The sequence below is a fragment of the Xenopus tropicalis genome, chromosome 4, assembly GCF_000004195.4.
Source record: "Xenopus tropicalis strain Nigerian chromosome 4, UCB_Xtro_10.0, whole genome shotgun sequence".
NCBI classification, from domain to species: Eukaryota; Metazoa; Chordata; class Amphibia; order Anura; family Pipidae; genus Xenopus; species Xenopus tropicalis.
Window position 1 is genome coordinate 69,119,352 of NC_030680.2, and position 22,976 is coordinate 69,142,327.

Consider the following 22,976-nt stretch of genomic DNA (forward strand, 5'->3'; position numbering starts at 1 on the left):
ATGCCAAACAGAGCCTCCTGTAGACTGCCAGTCCATGTAAGGGCTATTAAGTAGCCAATTATTGCTCTTATTGGCACAACCAGTAACCTTTTTCATGCTTCTGTTACTCCCCAAAACTTTATCCATTTAAATGTAGATCCCGGGTATAAAAAGTTGTCGATCTCTGCAGTAAAGCCGCATTATGTGATTTACTAGGGCACCCCACATTCACCCAAGTTTACACTCAAAACAGCACCCACAGGGCAGCTGCTCCCTATAAGCGGAGTATGCAGTCTGCATAGAACTCCCAGGGGGGCACCATCCCAGCTGCTCAAAAAAAACATTTTTATATATTATAACATACCCCCCAACACTGTCCCGCCAGTTTTTATAGTGCTTCCCGCTGTCCCAGATAGTTCAATCAATCTAAGGGGGCAATTGGGGGCACTTACTATGGGGGCATTGTCTATGGGGGCTATTGGGGGCACTTACTATGGGGGCATTGTCTATGGGGGATATTGGGGGCTCTGTGTGTGGGGCCCCTATAGTAGGTGTTTTTTTATTATTTTTACTTCCGTAAAATTTGGGGGAGGGGGCACAAAAGTAAATTTCTGCTTAGGGCACCCATTTGGCCAGCAGCGGCCCTGAGCACCCATCACATCATTCTACAGCAGGCACCCTGGTGGTCAGTAAATTGCAATAAGTTAGAACCCGTTGCAACTCACCGAAAGCGCTAGAAAGGAAAGTGCCCAGGGCGTGATTTCCATGGCACAGTATAGTGGAAAGGGGCGTGTCCGAGTGCCCCGCCAGCAGGGCCCCGCCCTAGGCAGGCTGAATAGAGCGCAACAGTAAAAGGAGCAGAGGGAGGGTGGAGAGTGTACGCACGGCTTCCTACCCCTTACCCAGGCACCTGCTGCTCTATCTGTTCGCTCATTGGGGCAGTATTCACACGGAATTGGGGCACCCTCTGTTGTACAACGGGGTTTGGTAACATCCAGCCGGAAAAATGACTGACGCTTTGCTGCCAGGCAACCTGAATGGTAAAAGACTGTCGGAGCAGAATTACTTCAGAAAGGTAAGCGGCGGTTTCTGTAAGTTCGGAGTTGGAATGACGTAAACGGGGAATTCTAATAGGGCTGCTGATCCCTTGCTGTAGCACCTACTGGGTTACACACCCGTTCCTATATGTAGCCGAGCTCAAGGCGCTGTGCTTAGCTCACAATGTCCTACTCACACTCCCACAGAATCATTAACAGCTCTCTGGCCCTGGGGAATAGCGAAGATGACCTGCGTTGCCAACAGATATTTGCGACTTAATCCCTGCTGAGTTTCAATCACAGTTACTAGTACTATGCTGGTGCTGCTACACAGTAGTCAAACTGCGGGTACAGTGAAGGGGTTAATGCAGTGTCCTCCAGGGTTCGGTGACTCAGGTTGGTGTCCCAAGGGCTCCCTGGGTACAGTTCTGTGGGGAGGCCTGATTCTTGCACATTGTAATTGTACCTGTAGTGTCTCTGCCGGGGGTGGCCTGACATCTGCAGCTATAAAAAAAAAAAAAGCTGTAAAGCCAAAATTACAATTTAGCCTAATGAAAATACATTTAATAACAATCTTCATTGGTTTCACAGTTGTTTGTAAATGTAATAGCTATTGAAAGCAGTATCATTCTGTCCCTTGCTATACTCTGCACTGCTGATTCTGACTTTTAAAACAAAATAGAAGCCAGATGGGTAACAAACCTACATTGGCTGACTGACAGCAAATATCTGCTACATTATTTCAAGAGTTACATTTTCTTTCATTAGAAACATTTTATTTTGGTGCTTTTATCCCCTTTATGAAGTGATGGACTGCCTCTGGAACACTTTTAGAAATAGCTAAACGTAATATTTACAGATATGTGGCAATTTCCATTTTAACTTTTGTATAGTCCAGGTGTCAGTTTTTATGTGTAAACATGTATATGCTTGTGTTTTAAAAAGGTCATTACATTTCACACTGATCCAACAGGTTTGCAAATTTAAACTGGAATTTAGCTGGAAATACCTGGTGACCATTTACATTATATATTGAAAGGCAAGTTGGTGCATATGCAAATAGTATTTCAGCTCTACCTAAATAAAGCAGAGTAATAAATGAGCATAACCTTAGAACTGTGTACCATTGCAGAGATTGACTTTATATAGAGGTATATTTCATAGGCCTTATTGCATACAAATATATATTTATAACAAATATGTTTGGGTTGAGGATTTGTTTCCTACCTATAATGGGGACATTTTCCTCCAAAGTTACATGTGATCATGGACTGGAAGATTTTTCTATTGTGGTATTTCCAAATGGAAGCAAGTATAGAGCAGATTCACTTGTTGCTTGGAAACACCGTAACACCAGTTCTGTTAAATTTACATTCCGTGTATCCTTCTACTATTAACAAGTCTTCAGAAGGGTACTACATCTGCAGTGGATTAGGCTTGAACATAGAATGCAAGCCCTTCAGAACACTAGGAAATGTGATTGAGAATGAACTCCTTGTTTCCTATATGTGTCATGGTATATTATTCCCCTGCCCCTGAGCAAGCTATATATTTTTCCCCTACATCAGCAATGGTCCCACTCCCATGTATGCAGAACCACAGGGCAGAATAAAATCCATAAATACATACCTGCACAGCACTGCGGAATGCATAATACTGTAAACGCAAGTTGAAACGCCCATGGGTACAGAGCAGTAGGGCCCTTACAGGTGTTTGACTGTGCTAAACACTTCAAAAAACATTTACATTATTTTTAATTGCAAATAAGTGTGGTTGTTTTTAAAGTCATTATATTTTGAAGGCATATTAAATGCATATATCTGCATAAATCTTTGTTTAAAACGCAATGTGCTAAAACAGATCTGAATGCTCTTGAGTTCAACCAGGCAAAATAAATTAGCCAAAGCAGCCTAGTGGCACACAAGGCATTTTGATCACCCCTGCGGTAGTCAGAACAGCCCTCTCCACTCGTCACTGTTCCGATTGTTATTTAATGACAAGAACCCAAGCTAAAGCACACAGGCAAAATGGAAGAACTACACACATACACAAAAAAGCTTAAGTGTTTTTTTGGTGTGGAGGTCCGCCTGTCATTGCTCTTAGTGCATAAGTCAGGGCGCTTGCCATTGACGAACATCAAGAGCAGTAACAGTTGGAGAGGGTTGTTTTGACTGCCACTGTTCTCTACAGTGTAGGACTGTGGCAGTCAGAACAACACACATGCTATTTACCCTTGTAACTTTTATACAAGTTAAAAGAATCAGTTAAAAATGTGGTTGTTATGGGAACCTACACTGACGTACAGATGTAAGTAAATAAGCTCCAGTGTTTCACAGGGTGATCACTCGCTCTTTAATTCACACATAATTTCTCTTTACAATTACAACTCTGTTCAGGAAAGCAGCCAATCATAAGATTACTTTCTACTTTGTTCTGTACACCTCTGATCTGGTCTAAAAATAAATCATTTTTTAATACAAGGACATATAAGAAATATGCCAAAACCAGGGTTACATGGACTCCAACACAGCTATGCTAGTATTCATTTTATCATTATACTTCCACAACACTTTTGTTTTAATATTAAATGTCATTCACATTTAATATTGTACAGTGTTTCTTAATTAAACTTGTTGTTGGCAACCCTACCATGGGTGGCTTATATGCTTATAAGCTGGTATTAAACTACACCTCCAAGAATCCCTTCAGGCAGACTTTAACATTTGGGGAGTTAAAGATCAGCTGGAGGGTTGCCAGCCCTGCTCTGCAGGACAATTCATATATGGAATGTTTATTTGTTTTTCTTTTGAACACATAAAGTGACTGCTGGCTGCTCCTGTCTGAAGACAACAGAACACATTTCTGTTGGGTGACATAGTAACTTTTGTAAGATATATATTTTTAAAATTCCATTTGCTGTTGTACAAACGAGGCAGCAACAACCAGGGCAAACAACTGGAGGGGGTTGCACAGAAAAACCACAAAAGGATCTATGTATTGTTAGAAAGAAAAAGCCTTCTCTCAGTCATATTTCTCCTTGTCAGGATCTTACATTTCTGGTTTAACAAGTCTCTGGGTTTCTTTTTGACTACTCACTGCTCAATACCAAGTTTAACTCTGTCAGTACTAGAGGATGTGAAAGTTAATGAGATGATACAGCTTTTAGTAATCAGGTGAAAGGCTGCATAGAAAAAAGGAAACAATAAATATGTTAATAAGGAGGACCTTGGAAACCTCTGTAATATCCAAGGGCTTAGTCACTATAATACGTGTTCACAGCATCAGTAAATACTCCTTTACTGTTCAGGGCAGGTTCAGTACATCTAATAAATGTGTCTTTTAATAGAAACTACTAGAGGTAATTGCCTGATTCTTGTAGGTCATAAAAATCACTGGCTATAAAACAATTTATCGGATATAATTGCAGATTATATATTTCGTTTTGATGTTTTGAAAGCATGTTTAAAAAAAAAAAAATACTTGAAATAATTGTTGTCTTGGCTAGCACAAAAATAGGCATTGAATACGTGAATGGGTTATTTAAATCTGTCCTGGAAAAGTGTTTTTGTCTAGTGGAGCTCAAGGAGGCAGACATGGGCATGAGAGGCTTTACATCTGTAGCCATGAAAACCATTTGTAAGGGAACTGAGTAAAAGTAAAAGATACCCAAACAATGTGATGTCTAGAAGCTATCTGCTTTGCTCCAAACAAGATATTTCACCTGTCTAAACTAAACAATGGACCTTAATGTGTTTATGTGGGGTATTCAAAGACACTTTAACTTATTACCCTTCCTGCTGTGTTGCTGGCCTTCTTATCTCAATGCTTTCCTGATAAAGACAGATAAACAATGTGTGCACACTGTGACTTTTGTCAGAGGAAACATACCCTTGCTAAAAAGGGGCAGTTAAACCCAGGGGAGCCATAATTTAATAATGTGGCACAATAGGTGGCTGCTTATCTAACTTATTGACAATAAACAAAGCCTGTGACTTCTGTAAAATATTTGTGGTTGATTGGTTTCTTAGACTGTCATTAGAAAATCTTAAAAAAAAGAAGAGTACAATTAGACAATACATGCTTTTTGCATTTCTTATAGTATAGGATATGATGCTGTTTGTGGAGTATGCATGCCTTTTATATTGCTATGATTTTTCCTAGGATTTTTTCATATAGCATTAATTTCATGTTCAGTGAATAGCTGCAATGTTTCTGTTAAGGCCCGTGAGCCCTGTCAGCTAGTTTATTTGGCATGGCCTTGTGTGATGTGGCCTTTCAGTGCAGAGCAAAATCAGCTTTTGGGCTGCTGACTAGCCAGTACAGTGATTCTAGAAGGCCCCAAACGTTATAATTTTCATTTCACAGGCTATCCTGTACTATTACTGTTAATGAATCCGGTACACTGGCACAGTCTGTTTTTTTATTTTGGTGCTTATCACAACACACATTGTTATAGTTTTAGTGCTCCTAAATGCTACTGTCCTTTAGTACCGCACTCTCTGAGCTGCTTTGAAAGTTAAAGAAAAAGTAACACTAAAATTTTTTAAGTAAAAAAGCTATTCTACCCTGCACCAATAACTGCCCTATCCTGCAAACCACTTAGTATTTTAAATGCTTTAATAGAAAATACCTGGTAAAACTTGGCTTCCTGACAATTGAACTACAGCGATCCGGTGAAGGAAGGAGCAGCATCCACTATGCGACGATCAATTGATCGAGCCTAGCCTTCCAAGGAGTCAGGCTAGGCTCGATCAATCGATTGTCGCATAGTGGATGCTGCTCCTTCCTTCGCCGTATCGTAAAAAATTTTAGTGTTAATTTTCCTTTAATAACCCTGTACGAAATACATGTGTCCAAATAATTGCCATTAAAATCAGTAGAAGGGATATAGTTACCCTGCCACGGAGCTAATAAACAGTCAGACAGCAAACCTTCTGGAATTGTGCCTTTTGGCATTAACCTCAGGCAAACAATTGTAGAAACTGTGAATGAAAAAGAAATATTTTTTAGAAAAAAAACTATTTTTTTTTTTAATTTGGTAGCAGACCAACAAAACAAATTACAGAAAATGTAAGTTCAGTTCAGTTGTTTGCACAAACCTGTACTGACTGAGATTCATACATTTGTGTGTGCGATCTCTGATCATTTATTTTGAGTGTCCAAGGCTTGTGCCATACTTGGCTGTTTCTTGGCCTGCATATAAACACAGGCCTAGAAACAGCCGATCTGCTCACCTCCGGTTGCTCTGCTGTCTGCACTGATTGGTATTGGGTCAGCTTGGGTGCAGATTTTGGCACAAAAAACCTAGGTTGTAATTGAAAATCATGGAATACTGTACACACTGCTGGGTGAGAAGCAGAAAATAAATGCATTAGGTACTAAAGGATTTATTACCCATAGCAAGATTTTAAATGTTTTTGTCAACCAATTGATGGTAGAAATGAGAAAATATAGAAGGTTAATAACAACACCTCTGAAGTTGTAGTAGACTATTAAATATTGCTATGGGAAATTGAACAGTTTAGTTACATATAGTTACATAGGGTTTAAAAAAAGATGAAAAAGTGTCCATTCAACCCTTCCAAGTGAACCCAGCACCCACATAAACCTATACTTTAGGTGTAGGCACTAGTTCAGGTCTAATCTCCAACTGCAATAAATAACATTCTGTTCTGATAAATAAGGCAAAACTGGCATTCCTGTGATATAACTTGGGAGCTTTTTAGTGCCTTTTTATATTAAGAATATATTAATTTACAACAGTGGTCGAAAATAAGCACTAGGTGTGCCGTGGTATGTCATTGTTAGCTACATTTACTGATCTTAACAAATAAGAGCAATGCATATGTGCAAAACTGACATGGAAACAAATACAGTACAAAGGCCCTTTTTAGTTCTACAGAGGGAGCATAGAGTGATTACATAATAATTAAAATGACAGCAAATAAACAGAAGATGTATGACAAGACTCATTCATGTTCATTTCTATTGTCTATTGCAAGAACCATTATAATGCACTAAATTGAAAGACCAAGTAATGTAAACATGCTTTTCAGTCTATGGTTTTCTAGGAGCATACTGTTTCAGACACTTATTTCATGCATCTGGGCTTATGTTCTAAAGCAGAACTGTCCAGCTTAGTTCTGCTAGAATCCATTCCTTTTGTTGTGTCTGTGTGTGCATAGGGCTGCTTGTTAATTATTATCGTAAGTTTTTTTAGCATATTTAAACTTTTGGTGGAGAGCATCACAAGAAAACACAGGTCACATAAGGTGCGCAGGTCACCATCTATGCAATATATTTTAAGCCTAAATTTTCTGTTGAATTTATCCTATTACATATGAATTCTTGAACCCAATTCATTTTGTGTGTTGTTTCTGTGCAGGCCATAGGCAAAGTTTTTCTATCTGTTCCAAAGCTTCTGTATGCCATAACAAGTATTGTATGTGCCCACAATGATGCCAACTAGGCCTCCTCTTGCCTCGCCATGAGCTAATTCCAGATATTTTCTCTGGACTAAGGCTGATACAATTTGCAGTCAAGTTAGGAGGCTAATGCCAGTACCAGTTTTCTTTAGGCCGAGAATCAGCCCCGAGTGACATTAGCTTTAAGGTGACCGTACACTGGCTGATACTGGTTGATACTCTCTAGTCTGCTGTGAACTTTCAGACATGGCACGTCAACAGTTGGAATTTTCAAACATGTCTTGAAATCCAATAGTATTGTAGAATGATCAGTTAAAACAGACCCCATCCTGCATGCTTGTGCAGATGGCCTAGCAGTATGGTCTAAATCGGCCAAAGTGGCCAACCATATCTGGCCATGTATTGCCAGTTTAAAGTGATTCTGACACTAAAAAACAACTCTACAAAAAAATTGTGAATGTACATATAAAGTTGCTTATAGGTCATGTTGAGGGTTTTCTTTTGTATGTAATTGTTATTAGGAACTGTTGAAGTTCCTAAACCTGACTGTTTTGTCAACCTGACTGTTTCTTCTCAGCCTGTCAGTCATAGCTTCTAATGCTAATGGACTACTGCAGCACAAATATGGCAGCCCCCTCATAGAGGAACATAGGGGATCAGATAGATAATGTAAGAGCATCAGGCAAATACTTTTATGGCAAAAGACAATGTTATGATAGATGCCTAAAAGGTTTAATATCTAGTGTCAGTTTCTCTTTAAGACTAACCAGATGTAAAAATTTTGTTCTGGTAGAAAAGATTAGATAAGCATGAACCTGTCCCTTTTCATTCAAAATTAAGGTAACCTTTTTTATTCTTTAGCAAACATAGCCTTACTGAAATGTATAGGACAAAGGCACACAAAACGCACATATCCAAACACACCTGTCCTTTTAATTACCACAATTTAGCTGTTCATTTAATCACTGACTTTCCTGCTGAACCACTCTGTTGTTTATAATGAACTAGTTCTGTTTCAAATGCATAGCAAATGTTGTTAGAGAGAGAAAAAAAACCCCTCATCCTGTGTGTGACTTTTTTTTATAAATGGGAAGGAAAATCTCAAAGATTAATCCAGTACGAAAAGACAACTATATGATTCATTAATTTTGTAAAATTTTACCATACTGTGACACAGCCAAGTTTATTCAAATTGTTGAATGTTTTTTGCCTGGTCTAGATATGCCCACCTAAGGTGGGTGATATTGTGCTAATTTGATCGGTTGGCCCTAGGGCCAAATGAGTTAAAATGTCAGGCATAGGCATGTCGGACTGAGGACCGCATCAACAAACTGGTGCAGCCCCCGATCCGATTGAAAATCAAACCTGCCCGGTCAGGATCTGCCCAATTTTAGGCCAGATGTTGGTCAGGTAGGCCGGCCGGTGGTGCCCATACATGGGCATTTAAGCTGCTAAATCGGTCTTAAGGGCCCAAATCACTAGCTGAAATCTGCCACTGTATAGCCACCTCAAGGCTACTGCTACATGTGGCTGAATCTCATAATCGCCCATAGGCTAGCAACAGCCATCTACTACCCAGCCACTGTGTCAGGCTGGGTGCAGGTATTTGGAGAAGATTTTGATGACAAAACATGTTCCATTAGCCTGTACCCAGAGCCACTGTGTCAGACATATAATAGGGCTGGTAAATCACACTTAGTGATTCAAATAATTCAAAGGTCTATACTAGTGGCCAAGATTTAGGAGTATTTTTAACATCACAATATGTTTTCCCAACATTTTAATTATTATTAAGGAAATTCTCCATATATCTGTTGTTGCTATGTTTTTTATGAAAAGAAGATTTCAGCTACTATGCCATTACCCTTCAAGGCCCTGACATCCTGGGCACTTCTTCACTTGATATGAAATATTCTTTTCCCCACCAATGAAGCACCTGACAATTCCTGCCTATTCACATTTGTTGGAATTGCCACATGTAAAACACATTACATGCAGAAGGAGTCTTTTTAAAGAGATTACCAGGGATCTTAGCATGTAATGTGTTCTACATGTGGCGACTGCAACAAATTTGAAGGAGCAGGTATTGTTGGACACTTCATCAGCCTTGGAAGAAGATATTTCTTCCCAGGTGACTAAGCACCCTGTGTGTTAGCGTCCTTCGGCTTATGGCAGACAAGCTACTTCAAAATCAATATATTTACTGAATTTGTGTGTGGGGTAAAGCCATAAAAATACGCTTACCACAGAAAGCCATATGTTATATATAGAAAGTCGACATTTGGCAAAATATAAAATGGTGGTAAATTATTCTCCTTTGATTGACAAGGGGAACATTTTTTTACCTAAATACAGAAAAAAACAAAATCACACCAAATCCTTAATTATTGTATCAAATACAGAATCCTCCACTTTCACCCATTCTCTATTCATTCCTATGGGATTTCTAGAAGCATATTTATTAAATGGTGAACTCTAACTTTCACCTATTGATAATAGGTGCATCCCACAGCAAAAGCCATGGTCCACAGAGAGCTTCCAAAGCATCAGAGGGATCTTATTGTTAAAAGATATCAGTTAGGAGAAGGGTACAAAAGAATTTCCAAGGCATTAGATATACCATGGAACACAGTGAAGACAGTCATCATCAAGTGGAAAAAATATGGCACAACAGTGACATTACCAAGAACTGGACGTCCCTCCAATATTGATGAAAAGACGAGAAGAAAACTGGTCAGGAAGGCTACCAAGAGGCCTACAGCAACATTAAAGGAGCTGCAGGAATATCTGGCAAGTACTGGCTGTGTAGTACATGGGACAACAATCTCCTGTATTCTTCTTATGTCTGGGCTATGGGGTAGAGAGGCAAGACAAAAGCCTTTTCTTACGAAGAAAAACATCCAAACCAGGCTACCAAACCAGGTGTTATGGTCTGATGAAACCAAGGTTGAACTTTTTGGCCATAATTGCAAAAAATATGTTTGGCACAAAAACAATACTGCACATCACCAAAAGAACACCATACCCACAGTGAAGAATGGGGGTGGTGGCAGCATCATGCTTTGGGGCTGTTTTTCTTCAGCTGGAACTGGGGCTTATAGTTAAGATAGAGGGAATTATGAACATTTCCAAATACCAGTCAATATTGGCACAAAACCTTTGGGCTTCTGCTAGAAAGCTGAACATGAGGAGGAACTTCATCTTTCAGCATGACAACGGCCCAAAGCATACATCCAAATCAACAAAGGAATGGCTTCACCAGAAGAAGATTAAAGTTTTGGAATGGCCCAGCCAGAGCCCAGACCTGAATCCAATTGAAAATCTGTTGGGTGATCTGAAGAGGGCTGTGCACAGGAGATGCCCTTGCAATCTGACAGATTTGGGGTGTTTGTGCAAAGAAGAGTGGGCAAAAAAAAAAAAAAAAGACTGAGTAATGTAATAAAATCAAAAAGGTGCTTCAACAAAGTATTAGTTTAAGGGTGTGCACACTTATGCAACCACATTATTTTAGTTTTTTTGGTTTTCTCTTCTTCCACCTAAAAGATTTCAGTTTGTTTTTCAATTGAGTGGTACAGTTTATAGGTCACATTAAAGGTGGAAAAAGTACTGAAATTATTTATCTTTGTCTCATTTTTGTACAGCACAGGAACCTGACATTTTACCAGGGGTGTGTAGACTTTTTATATCCACTGTATAACACAAATACATATATAAGTTTACATTATTTTGGCATAATGTAATAAATGGTCTTAAAGGGCACCTATCATAGGAAAATTGTTTCCCCACTAGAGGTGTGGGCTATTAGAACTAATAGTGTTGTTTTACCAAATCGGAGCACAGCCTATATTGGGGTGCCCTTTAAAGGTGGCCACACACGTGGCGATTTGGGACCGATGGTCGCACGAAAGATCGTACAATCAGCCACAAACCGTTCAGGGCTGAAACAGCAGATATGGAGGTAGAAACAATAGGATTTCTACCTCCTTCTGCCGATTCAGCGCTGAAGGCAGATTTTGGTCAGGCACCTTCTATGGCGCCCGATCAAAATCGTTTAACTGGCCTGATCGGCGAGTCGACTGATATCAGCAGCTTCCTGCGATATCGGTCGACTCCGCCGACTTGCCATACACGCACCAAATATCGTACGAAAAGAGGTTTCGTGCGATATCGGTGTGTGTATGGCCAGCTTAAGAATGGCTGCTATTGTTTGCTAGATATGTTGCAATCAGCAAGTGGCATTTACTGCTCAGCTGTTTAAAAACATACGTATATGCTACTATATTATCATAAACTGTATATTATAGAACGAGTCATTGGTTTACTGAACATAAATGTTACTGCTTTCCAAAGTGCTGATATATGTCTAGATAAGAAGGGAGTTGCTGCATTCCTCAGAGGCTCCAGTGGGCTAGAATTTAAAAATATGTCTGAATCACTCTTGGGAGATGACTAAAACCAGGTATAGCACATCCTACTATGTAAATCTACAATTCACATTTATTTATTTTTTTTGCTTTGGCAACGGCAGTCTATTATATTGGCTAAGTCTGGACTTTATTCAGCTAGGACACAGTAACAGTTTTAACTCACAACATCCAACAACTATACTCCACTGCTGACAGAGAAACATGTGACTGAAGTTTACTTAAATATACCAAAACAAGTCAAAATACTGTGGACAGATGAAACAAATTTAGTAACTGTTAAAGCATTTGCGCCATATAAAATCAGGGTAAAAAATATTGCCTCCTTTGCACTTTTTCCTTCAAATACTGCACCAGTTCTTGAAAGTTACAATTTTGTTATTCACAGAGAGAGAGAGAGAGAAAGAGATTTTAAAAGTAAGCACGCTCGCCCAAAAAAAAAAACCCAAGAAAGGCCCAGATGCTGCCGCAAAAAATTTGAGCATGTAGAACACAGAGCACTCATGGGAATTAACGTGCAAATTTAATGGTGCAAGTCGACGTTTCGGTTCACACAGAGGACCTTTATCAAGACCACAAATATGTAATGTCAATGTTCTACAAGCTAGTATATATCTAATATATATATATATAATACATACACACATTTATTTATTTTATTTTTTTTTGCCTTTATTTGCAGTGGAACAACATAAAAATCCTTGAAAAAATACTGCATCTTTTCCTTATTCCACACAGTATTGGGGTGGACTAAAATAGTGCCATCTTTTGGAAGTTAATAAAAATATATTTGTAGTCCATCTAGGCTATTGTTCCAATAACTTGTTAATAAACTCACCTAGTATTGCTTGTTTAGTGAGGTGCACACAGAACTAATACAGTAGAATGAGAGACAACTTTTTCCTTATGACTGGTAAATTATTATCCTGCAGTATTCTGCTGGCATGTCTGTAAAAAGGAGGGAACCAAATGAGGAGGCGATACAGAAAATTGTAAGCATGAACAGTCTTATGGGCACAGGTCCAACACCAGAGGCCTGTTTCTGTGTCCACCATATGCATTGTTATGAAGAAGTTTGTGGCCCAAGGCACTGGAGCCGATTTCCCTATATTTGGACCCAAAGATTGCAGACTACATTTGTTCTTATTGTGGTGTAAGAACCTCAGTCAACTGTAACACCAATTCGGCCTTATTTTCAGACACAAATTGCAGTAGTTTCAACCTACTGTACAACATTTGTTGCCAGTGCTCAGTGGTCGGAGACCCAGAAAGATGCCACAACTGAAAGTAAACCCTAAAGTCCTACTTAAGTTGGCAAAAATTCTTCTTGGAGACCTGTGGACAGATGAAACAAAATCAGAGCTTTTTGTTAAAGCACAGCATCTTTTAGGAAAAAAATGATGAGGCTTTTCTGTTCTGGAACTGGATGACTTAAAGAGGACCCATCACCCAGACAAATCCTTTTCTATCGTGTTAGCTGAGCAAAATAAACTTTACTAAATTGCATAAATTATTTACGTTTTGTTTCTTTCAGTCTTGGAATTCACAGCAAACAGGCAGGTGCCATTTTGTGGGCATTGTTATTAAGGCAAATTTTTTTCACCCCAAAATGTGCTAGAATGGGGGACCTAATGTCCTTGACCATGCACAAGCTACAGGGAGAGGGAAAGTGAGGAGAGCAGTGACATATAGAAGTACTGAATGGAAAGTGTACCTCAGGGATAGAGGCAGGGCAGACAATATATGATTGACAGCTTAGATTCTTAAATACCTTTATAGTATGGATGTTTTAATTAAAAATAATTTTGGTTCATGTTTAATTTGCAAAGGACTTTTATTTTATACTTTTTTATGTCTGGGTGACAGGTCCCCTTTAATGGGGATGAAGTCAGGATATTACTAAGGCATTTAGGAGTGCATTACTGAACCCAATGTTCAGTACTGAAAGGTGGATGTCTGTCACAGATCATGGGTCTTCCAGCAGCGATGAGACACGTTGAATTGACGTTAAAAGACTATGTTAATAAATTCTGATTGGGATAATAAAATCCTGTAATCTTAATAGTCAAACAAGTTGTGGATCAATGTATTTTAGAGTAAGATGTGAGTTGTTTTTAAAAAAGAGCCAAATGCCAATAATTTTGCTCAACTCTATACAAGGTGTGGAATACATGCCTTTTTTCTTAGTCCAGTATAAACAGTTGAGGTTTGTCTAGATGCTGAAGACACATTCTATAGTATGTGTCTTATGTGTTTTAAAAGCGTCTTTTATTTTCTTTTTATATTTGTCTAATGACCATATTATGGTATTCGTGTTGCAAAGACACACCTTGTCTTTGTTGCTGACACACCTTGCAGATTCTTTTTTGGAACAAAGCTCTGGTGTTCGATCTTCTTCTCAGAGCACTTTAATAAAACTGCTGTAGCTTTTGTATTGTTGTTGTTTATTAAGCATACTTGTTCCTTTAAGAAGCTGTTTTTTTTTTCAAGTCCCTTTAAATAACCTGTAGAGTTTTTTGTACCTAGGATAAGAAACTACACTTTCACCCCTCGCTTATTAGTTTCATAACATAGCCTGCAAGTAATAAAGACATTTGCTTGCAAATACTATATGCTACAGTCAGTAATTTTTCAGAGAATTTTTCAGATATGTGGAATCCTTTTTCTTTCCTGTAATATGAAAATTATTTCACAGTTTCTTTTCATACAGTGAAGCCTCAGTTCTAGATATGTGCTCCAAGACTGCCTGGGAGATTACCATTACCTGTTGTGGTCTCTATGAGAAATTTATTATTACTAGCACAAGTTAAGCTTATTATTATTATTCTTACTTTTAATCTGAGCAATGAGTATATCATTTGCATAGCCTCAACAATGGCTACTAGAAAATGCAGGTCGCCGTACTCTCACGCCTTGTAAGCAGATATTAATGTGCCTCATACACAATAATCTTTATAAAAAGCTTTACTATACAAATTCACCTGATGTCGCAGCATATGAGCAAACAAAGCAACGTTGGCTGGAATAAAACAAACATGTTCATGCAAGGCAACATAGTGCAATTACAATCTGTTAGTTATGCTGCCAATTTGTAGGTGTAAGGCCAAACTGGTAGGAACATACATTCAATAAAAATGCAGAGATATTTAATGATCATTTCTCTTTGTGTAATATTGTAGGTTAAAAGAGAATTATAACATAAAAACATTATGGATAGAAATGCTAGAGGTTTAGAAACCCTATAATGGTAATGATCCATGGGTTTGTTGAAAAATATCAGAGGCAACATCTCTGATTATTGCTGATGGTACAGAGCTATTTGCTAGAGAATTCAGGTGCAGAATGCATTGGTTTCCATGCTGCTGTAAAATTTGAATCTGATGTTATTTAAATAAGACTATTGTGATTAATATGCTGTATTTCAAATCTTCCCTAAATTCAGGTAACTGACAGCAGGCCAGAGCAGGTGTTGTGAATCTGCAGAAAAAATATGATGAGCTACTGGAGGCATACATGTTTACTTCTAAAGGGAAGTGTTGCCTTGGGCTGTTACAGAAGCCTAAAGCTGGCTGTAAACAGTCAGATTTAAGCTGCAGATCTGATCCTTTCAGCTCCAATCAGCAGTTTATCTGCCCGAATATGGGTCCAGATATTAGGGCTCTGGCACACAAGGGAGTTCAGTCGCCCGCGATAAATCTCCCTTGTTGCGGGCGACTAAATTCCCTGATATGACATCCAACGTCAAAAATGTAAATCGCCGGTGGGATGGCATACGCGGTGGTGCGATTGGCAGAAATCGCCGCATATGCCATCCCACCGGCGATTAACATTTTCGCCGGTGGGATGTCATATCTGTCTGAAATTAATCTCTTTTCCAGCTGGCCTGTTATGAACAAATTATTCGCCCAGTACCAAATAATGAAATCACCCTAATTTAGTCCAGCATGAAGGTGACCAAATCAGACAAAGATATGTTTGAACCCTTGCCAAATGTTAATATTTAGGACCATCTTAAATCATTTGCTGTAAAATGTTGAGAGTTTTCTAAAGTACAAGTGTTTTTTTATATAAAAAGTACATTTAAGGCATACATCTTATTTATTTCTGAAGATATTATATGACTAGGTAGAATATAATTTAACAATAGGTGGATGCTGAAAGACAATACAGGGTTAGGGGTGTATAAAATGTGCAGATGAAAACTGATTGAAATTAAATGTCTTTTGAAGCTGACTCTAGTTTTGGTGTTTGACTATAGACTAAGGGTGAAGACACACAGAGCTAATAAGTAGCAGTTACTTGTCATGGCTACTAAACACCAGAAATTCCCTGCCTTAGACAATACAGAGAATTGCCTCTGCTAAAACACATGTAGGGACAGTTATCAATGATCAGCATTGCCTATTTCTGTAGCTGTTATAATTAGCTGCTACTAGTAGTCCAGTGTATTTTCACCCTAACTTAATGCTTCAGCATAAGGCAAATTGTTACTGTTTAATTTGTCATGGTAAGAAGGGGTCAGAGGAGGGAGCAAGGAGAAGGGCATCAGTAGAGCCCTCTAATGTCATTGTGATTGCATGACCTTACAGATAAGGCCAATGTCATTGAAAACATCCAGCTAGCTACCGTAGGCTCATGAGTAAGCATCTGCTGTTTGCATGCACTTTTTTTTGCCTTTGAGAGAAATTTGCTATATGTTAATAATTTTCAGGCTTGCTCCCACTAATTTTTGTCATTTGATGAAAACACCACTGTAGCAGGGACTGGCAAAGAGTATATTTGCTTTATTTACAGTCTGATACAATAAAATGGATTTCATTTAAATGTAAATAAAATATGAGGGTACATACTGTTTTGACCAGTATACCTGTGTGTGCAGGGGGCGAGAATGCACAGGGGCAGATATAGTGCCACAAGAATAGAGGAGGGAAATCTGAATTTTTAAGAAAATACTAGGCTGCATTACTTCAGGAACTAATGTATTGGCTGAGAAGCAGTATGGAGGCCACATCCAAGCGACCATGAGCCTAAAGGACATCATAATCCATGAAAAAATTAATTCCAGGAGCTTAATGTAGTGTTCTCAGTTACACTTTGTAGGATGTGCAAAATACAGTGCCACCAAAGGGCTGTGTGGCTTTTATTCACCCCTTTTATTGCAAGAGCTGACTGTCACTGAGCAAACATTTTCAAGAAACATAATGCTTTACCTTTTCTCCTTTTAAGACTTAAAGAGATACTGACACCAAAAATTAACCCTTTTTTCATCTATTATAACATTGTCTTTGCATGCTTTTTATAATTTTTTTAAAAAGTATTTGCCCAATGTCTGTATATTACTTATCTGATCCCCCATGTTGTTCCATATTTGTGCAGCAGGAGCCCATTAGTATTGGAAACTATAACTGACAGGCTGAGAAGGGACAGTCAGGTTGGCAAAACAGTCAGGCTTAGGAACATCAATTAACAATTACTTACAAAAGCAAACTAAGAAGCAAAAAACTATCAACATGACCTATAGGAAATTTGAATTTTGAAGAGTAGTTTTTTGGTGTCAGTATCACTTCAAGGTGGCTATACACTGGCAGATTTTATCTGCCAATTAGGATCCTCCAAGCCTATTCTGCAGCTTATCTGGCTGTGTACAGGTACCCCACAACGGGCCTACCCAACTGACATCTGGCCAAAAATTGGACAGCATCAAAGTGTAGGGTATGAAAATGGTCCCTGCGAGTCATTGGCAGCCCATCATGGTTTCCTCTTAATCTGACAAATGATGTATGTCTGTGTAAAAGATAAATATATATTTATTTTTGACAGTTTAGATAATTACCTATTTTACTTAAGCCAAGCTAATTCAGCATATGCCATAAAAACCGTTAAAGGGGTAGTTCACATTTATGTTAGCATAGTCCTATTAATAGCGGCTTTAAATTTGGTCTTCATTTTTATGATATAGTTTTTCAATTTTCTGCCTTTCTCTTTCCAAACTCACAAATGGGGGTCACTGAAAAAGACTACTGTGGGATGCTACAGTTTTAATGTTATTACTTCCTCTTACTTATTTTTCTATTCAGTAACTTTCTTATTCATCATCTAGTCTTCTGCTTAAATGACTGCCTTGTTGCTAGGGTTAGACAACCCTAGCAACTAGTTAACTGATGAAACTCCAATATGTAGAGCTGCTAAACACCAAGCAAAACAATTCAAAAACCACAAATAATTAAGACCAAGTGCAAATGTTTACAGAATTTCGCTGTCTATATCATATTAAAAGTCAGTACAAAGGTAAACTACCCCTTAATAACTAGATGTGTCATATAAATTATTTTGCATTGCTTGTGAAAAAGTGTTCTCGAATACAGGTATGGAACCTGTTATCCAGAATGCTCGGGACTTAGGTCTTCCAGAAAAGGGATCATTCCATAGTTTGGATCTCCATTCTTTAAGTTTACTTAAAAATCATTGAAACATTTCTTAACCCAATAGGATTAGTTTCCATCCAGTAAGGATTATTTATAGCTTGGTTGGGATGAAGTACAAGATTCTGTTTTATTATTACAGAGAAAAAAGAAATCATTTCTAAAAATTTTAATCATTTGTTTAAAATGAAGTCTGTGGGAAATGGCCTTTCCGTAATTCGGAAACTTTGTGGATAATTGGTTTCCGATTAACAACATAAATGAAATAGGTCAATAAAAGCAGCAATCAGTGGCCTTCTATTGTCAAAGAAATCTAAAATGCATAGAAGAATACATAATGAGTGCTGTAACATTAATTTGTAAATATAGGACATTGATGCCAAGCCTGCAACTTTCAGGACTCTCCAACAATCTGCTGTCATGCATTGCTGGTAGTTGCACTGTAGTTGCAATTACATTTGCTATGTAATTTATTGTCTAGAATTAGAGGGGTTTGGTAAACGTTACATGCAAACTATTTTCTTTCTGACAGTAGCCAGGTCTGTTATATCATGCACTTTATGATAGACTTATTATAACAACTTGTACCCTTGCACTTCCATGAAATGGGAGTATCATTATAGTTCTCCCTACCGATGTTAAAGATATAATAGTGTATTTTATCTAACAAACTGTTTGCTTTTATATTTTTTAGGGTAAATCCATTGCTCAGACTGGCCGCAGTAAACTGCAAAATCAAAGGGCCAGCTTAAACCAGCAGATCCTAAAAGCAATGAGGATGAGAGCTGGGGCTGAAAACCTTTTACGGTACGTTCCCACCATTTAATTTCCTTCACAAAATGCAGGCTTTGTTCTGCCCTCTGGTTCCCAGAGCAAAGTTCCCAACAGATGCCACTGCCTAATGAACACAGGGAGACAGCACTTGTAGTGTCAGGTCAGGCTTAGGTTACTCTCCCATCTTGGACACAATATTTTGTAATGATGCAGTTTCTCTAATAATGTGAGAGTATCACTTGAATATTCTGTGTTTTACAGAAGCCCAATCAAAGGGAAAGTGTAGTCGGCCTTTTAGAATTTTTTATGAACAGCCATGCTTACATGGAGGCAAGCATCAAAAGAGAACTTCTGTGTTGCCAAAAGCATTATGCAATATTTCCTTAATTAATGTTCTGTTAAAACAAATAAACACATTATTTAATGAGCTATGGCTGTTAACATTTTGCACAGAAAACCACCCTCAACAAGTCACTGTAAATTAATTGAAGGCTAAAAACAATAGGATGTGATATTATATTTATAAGGGACTGCCTCGCATTTCCTGCAGACAAGTTACTAACCTTAGTCCATGGAGTGATTCTGGCATTTTGTTGAATCAAATTTCATGTTTAGTCTAATTATTAAAGTGAGGTATGTGTTTTTATCGTGATAGAGAAATGGCAATATTCTAGGCAATTATTTTCCTCACTGGTGTAATCATTTAGTACATATGCATGCCCATCACATCCAACTAATTAGAAATTAATTCTGATACTGACAATTGTTTGCCAAGATTTTTTGCAGTAGCCCCTTCAATGTTCATGTCTTTGAAAAAATCCATTTGTCATACAAACCAGTTTATTACCTCTAATATGGAAGTTGTATGTAATATGGCAGGTCTTCTGTTATCATTTTCAGTGCCATAGGGTAGGCAGTAAGTACAGGGCTTTTTTTGCACCTTGTGCTCACTGCGCTTCCTAGGGCATGGGTCAGGGTGGGTCTAGGTGCTTTCCTTAGCCAACCCCTCATAAATACAGCTAAATGCATGAATTTCTTTTTCTGGAGTACAAGGATCTACATCTGGGTGCTCACACATACTCCATGGTGGAAAGTGCAAAAAATATGGCTGTTTGTGCCTGTTTGGCATGCGTGATTAATGACCCCCAGTTTTTTTAGAGGATTATTCCTGAGGCTAGATACTCTGGTAATGTAAATGTTAAACAAAGTAACGGAAGAAGAGAAGTAGCAAATGTGACCTGCTGGTTGAATGGAGAATCTACCCTGTCCATTTGTTTCCTCATTTTCATACAACTGTTGCGATTTATGGACCGTGTGTGGGCTCAGGTTAGAAAATTCCTGTCAGATACCAATAAAATATGCGCATGTATTGTGTATTGGACAATATCCTTGGGGGACCTACAATAGAAGTCACTTTTGTACGATTGGTGTCTGCCAACTATTTCATGTTCAGAACCTCTTCCGATTTGTATTTTAAGGGCATTATCTACAATTACCTACAATTTCAGTCTGAATGTTAGTTTCATACATACGATTGATATCCAAACATTTGTTGGAAGAAGACTAGAATCTGAACATGTATGGCCACCTTAAGATCTTATTGGCACATTGATGTATTCTTTGTTTGAAACCATGCAGAATGATCTGATCATTGGCCCCTGCTCTGTCATTCAGATCTGCCTGATTTGGACCTGCATTCCAAACAAGCACATTTTTAAAAGTATGGCGAGAGATAGTATTTTTTGTCTTTTTTTTTTTTTTTTTGTATTTACTTCTGTTCCAGTTGCAGGAACTACAGAGAATAGTATCACTTTTGCAGGTGGCACCCAGCCCTGTTTCCATTTTGGCACATCTGTCAGGGAGCGTGCCATATTTTTCACGTAAGCTGTTTCCTCCCAGATTGTGTCAAACACTAAAATGATGAAAGCTCAGCACAATGATGTTTGTGTTTAATCTCCAAACAAATGAAATGCACTTTTTTTTCTTTAAAATAGTGCAAAAGCTGAAATTAAAAGCACTAACTTCCTCCATTCCTGAGAGCTGTGGAGAATTAAAAGTTAATTAATCAACAAAAAACTTTTCCACGCTTCTTCAGTGTGATGCAGAGTGAGCAGTTATTGGGGCCACAGTTTTATAGTATACTGCAGATGCTATAGGGGACATAAAACCTATGGCACACACTGCATTTTTACGCAAACGGAAAAAAGCCCAATTTTGTCTACATATCTCCTGTGTGTGAAGTACTAGTGACAGGAATGATATGCCTGTCACCACCAATACGGGGTGGTTTTCAAACAGAATGCACAAATATTTTCTGGCAGAAATTTGCCCAGTAAGCAGTGACAGGCAAATTACATTCCTTTCACTTTGCAGGATTTGGGCTTTTTTCCCACTGATGGAGAAAACGCCATGTATGCCATAGGCCTTGCAACTTGGAAAGTCCTGGTTTACACCTTTAATCGAGCAGCTATTGACAAGTGTGATTAGCAGAATGGTTTTAAGTGCATAGGACTTCTCATGGCTCTTCTAAATGCAATGTATAAAAACTGCTGGGATTTCTATGGTTTTCATTAATGTGAGAATTTCCACTGCATATGCCTTCTGTGCCACAGTATTTACCTAGCAGCTTGCTCTTTACTGTGTGACTGTTAATGGAAGCAGCATTTTAAGGTGTACTACTCTCTAACCTCTATCTCTCATTCTGCCTTCAACTAAAGCATTGTAACCATTAGCTATGCAATAAGAGCAAAAGCATATCAGGACTTGTAATTCTCTGAAGTGTGTTCTATAGCATGAAAGAACATTTGTGTTCTGTCTCTGATGTCTCTCCCCAAGCAGGTATTTTGGTTTACAAAGTCATAAACCAGAGGCCCACTGATTTTTACAGGGTAACACAAATATTCTAAAAATTCTAAAAATCTTTCTGGGGTAAACAATCTTGAGTTCACATATAGAACTTCAGAAATGATTAAATTCTTTTTTATCGTCTCCAGGGCAACTGCAAACAATAAAATTCGAGAGCAGGTGCTTTTAGAGCTCAGCTTTGTGAACTCCAACCTTCAGCGTCTTAAGGAGGAGTTAGAACGACTCAATATATCTGTGGAAGTGTACCAGCACACTGAGTAAGTCTTCCTTGTTATTTTATGGCACTTTGTTTGCTTGTCCTCACAGATTATGATAAGATTAAGAAATACCTCACATATTTTATAAGAAGATAAGTGTGGTGTCGTTATGAGGTAACTGAGAATAAAGTCCTGAATACTGTTGTATGTTTCATACCTGTATTGCTTAATTTTAAAGCAATAATCTTGTTCACAATAGTGAAGATCAGGGTTAGTACTACTAATGTTATTGGCACACCCAACATTTTATTTCCAGAGCCAAATGTCAGGAATAGTTTCACATTGCCTCTCATTAAAAATAAAGGAAAGTCCTTTGAGGCTGTTCATGTTGAGTAGTCTCAAAGGATTTGGGCACTCTGGCTAATGTATGTTATCCTGTCTGGAGCTGGCCATGCCCTCCTTTCCATTTATATTATATTGCCACACCAGAAGGGGGCAAGGTACGTTCACTATGCCACATCATAATGACATTAAGTAAATATTGCTGAAATGCTGATTTCCACAATCATGGACGTTTGATTAGAATGCTATGAATTTCCAAAACTCTTTATTTTTCTACAGTGGCAAGACAAGGTTAAATACATTGGATTTTTTGTGCCTAGTGGTGTAAATTTTGTCCCTGAGTTTTTAGTATTCAGATCAATAATTCTATATGAGAGTTTATTGTTAAGTGTAGGTCACTCTTAGTATAAAGAAAATGAAATGCATTGGATTTTTTGTGCCTAGTGGTATAATTTTGTCCTTGAGTTTTCAGTATTCAGATCAATAATTCTATATGAGAGTTTATTGTTAA

The 22,976-nt window shown here is 38.2% G+C and overlaps 1 protein-coding gene across 1 annotated transcript in view; it reads left to right on the forward strand.

Annotated features, from left to right (window-relative positions):
* Nucleotides 1-848: 848 nt before the first annotated feature.
* Nucleotides 849-22,976, forward strand: part of rhpn2 (rhophilin, Rho GTPase binding protein 2) — a 41,821-nt gene continuing 19,693 nt past the window's right edge. The window contains 3 exon segments of the mRNA NM_001127064.1: nucleotides 849-1,054; nucleotides 18,982-19,094; nucleotides 22,055-22,183. Coding sequence (NP_001120536.1) covers nucleotides 986-1,054; nucleotides 18,982-19,094; nucleotides 22,055-22,183 — 311 coding nt within the window. The 5' untranslated portion in view covers nucleotides 849-985.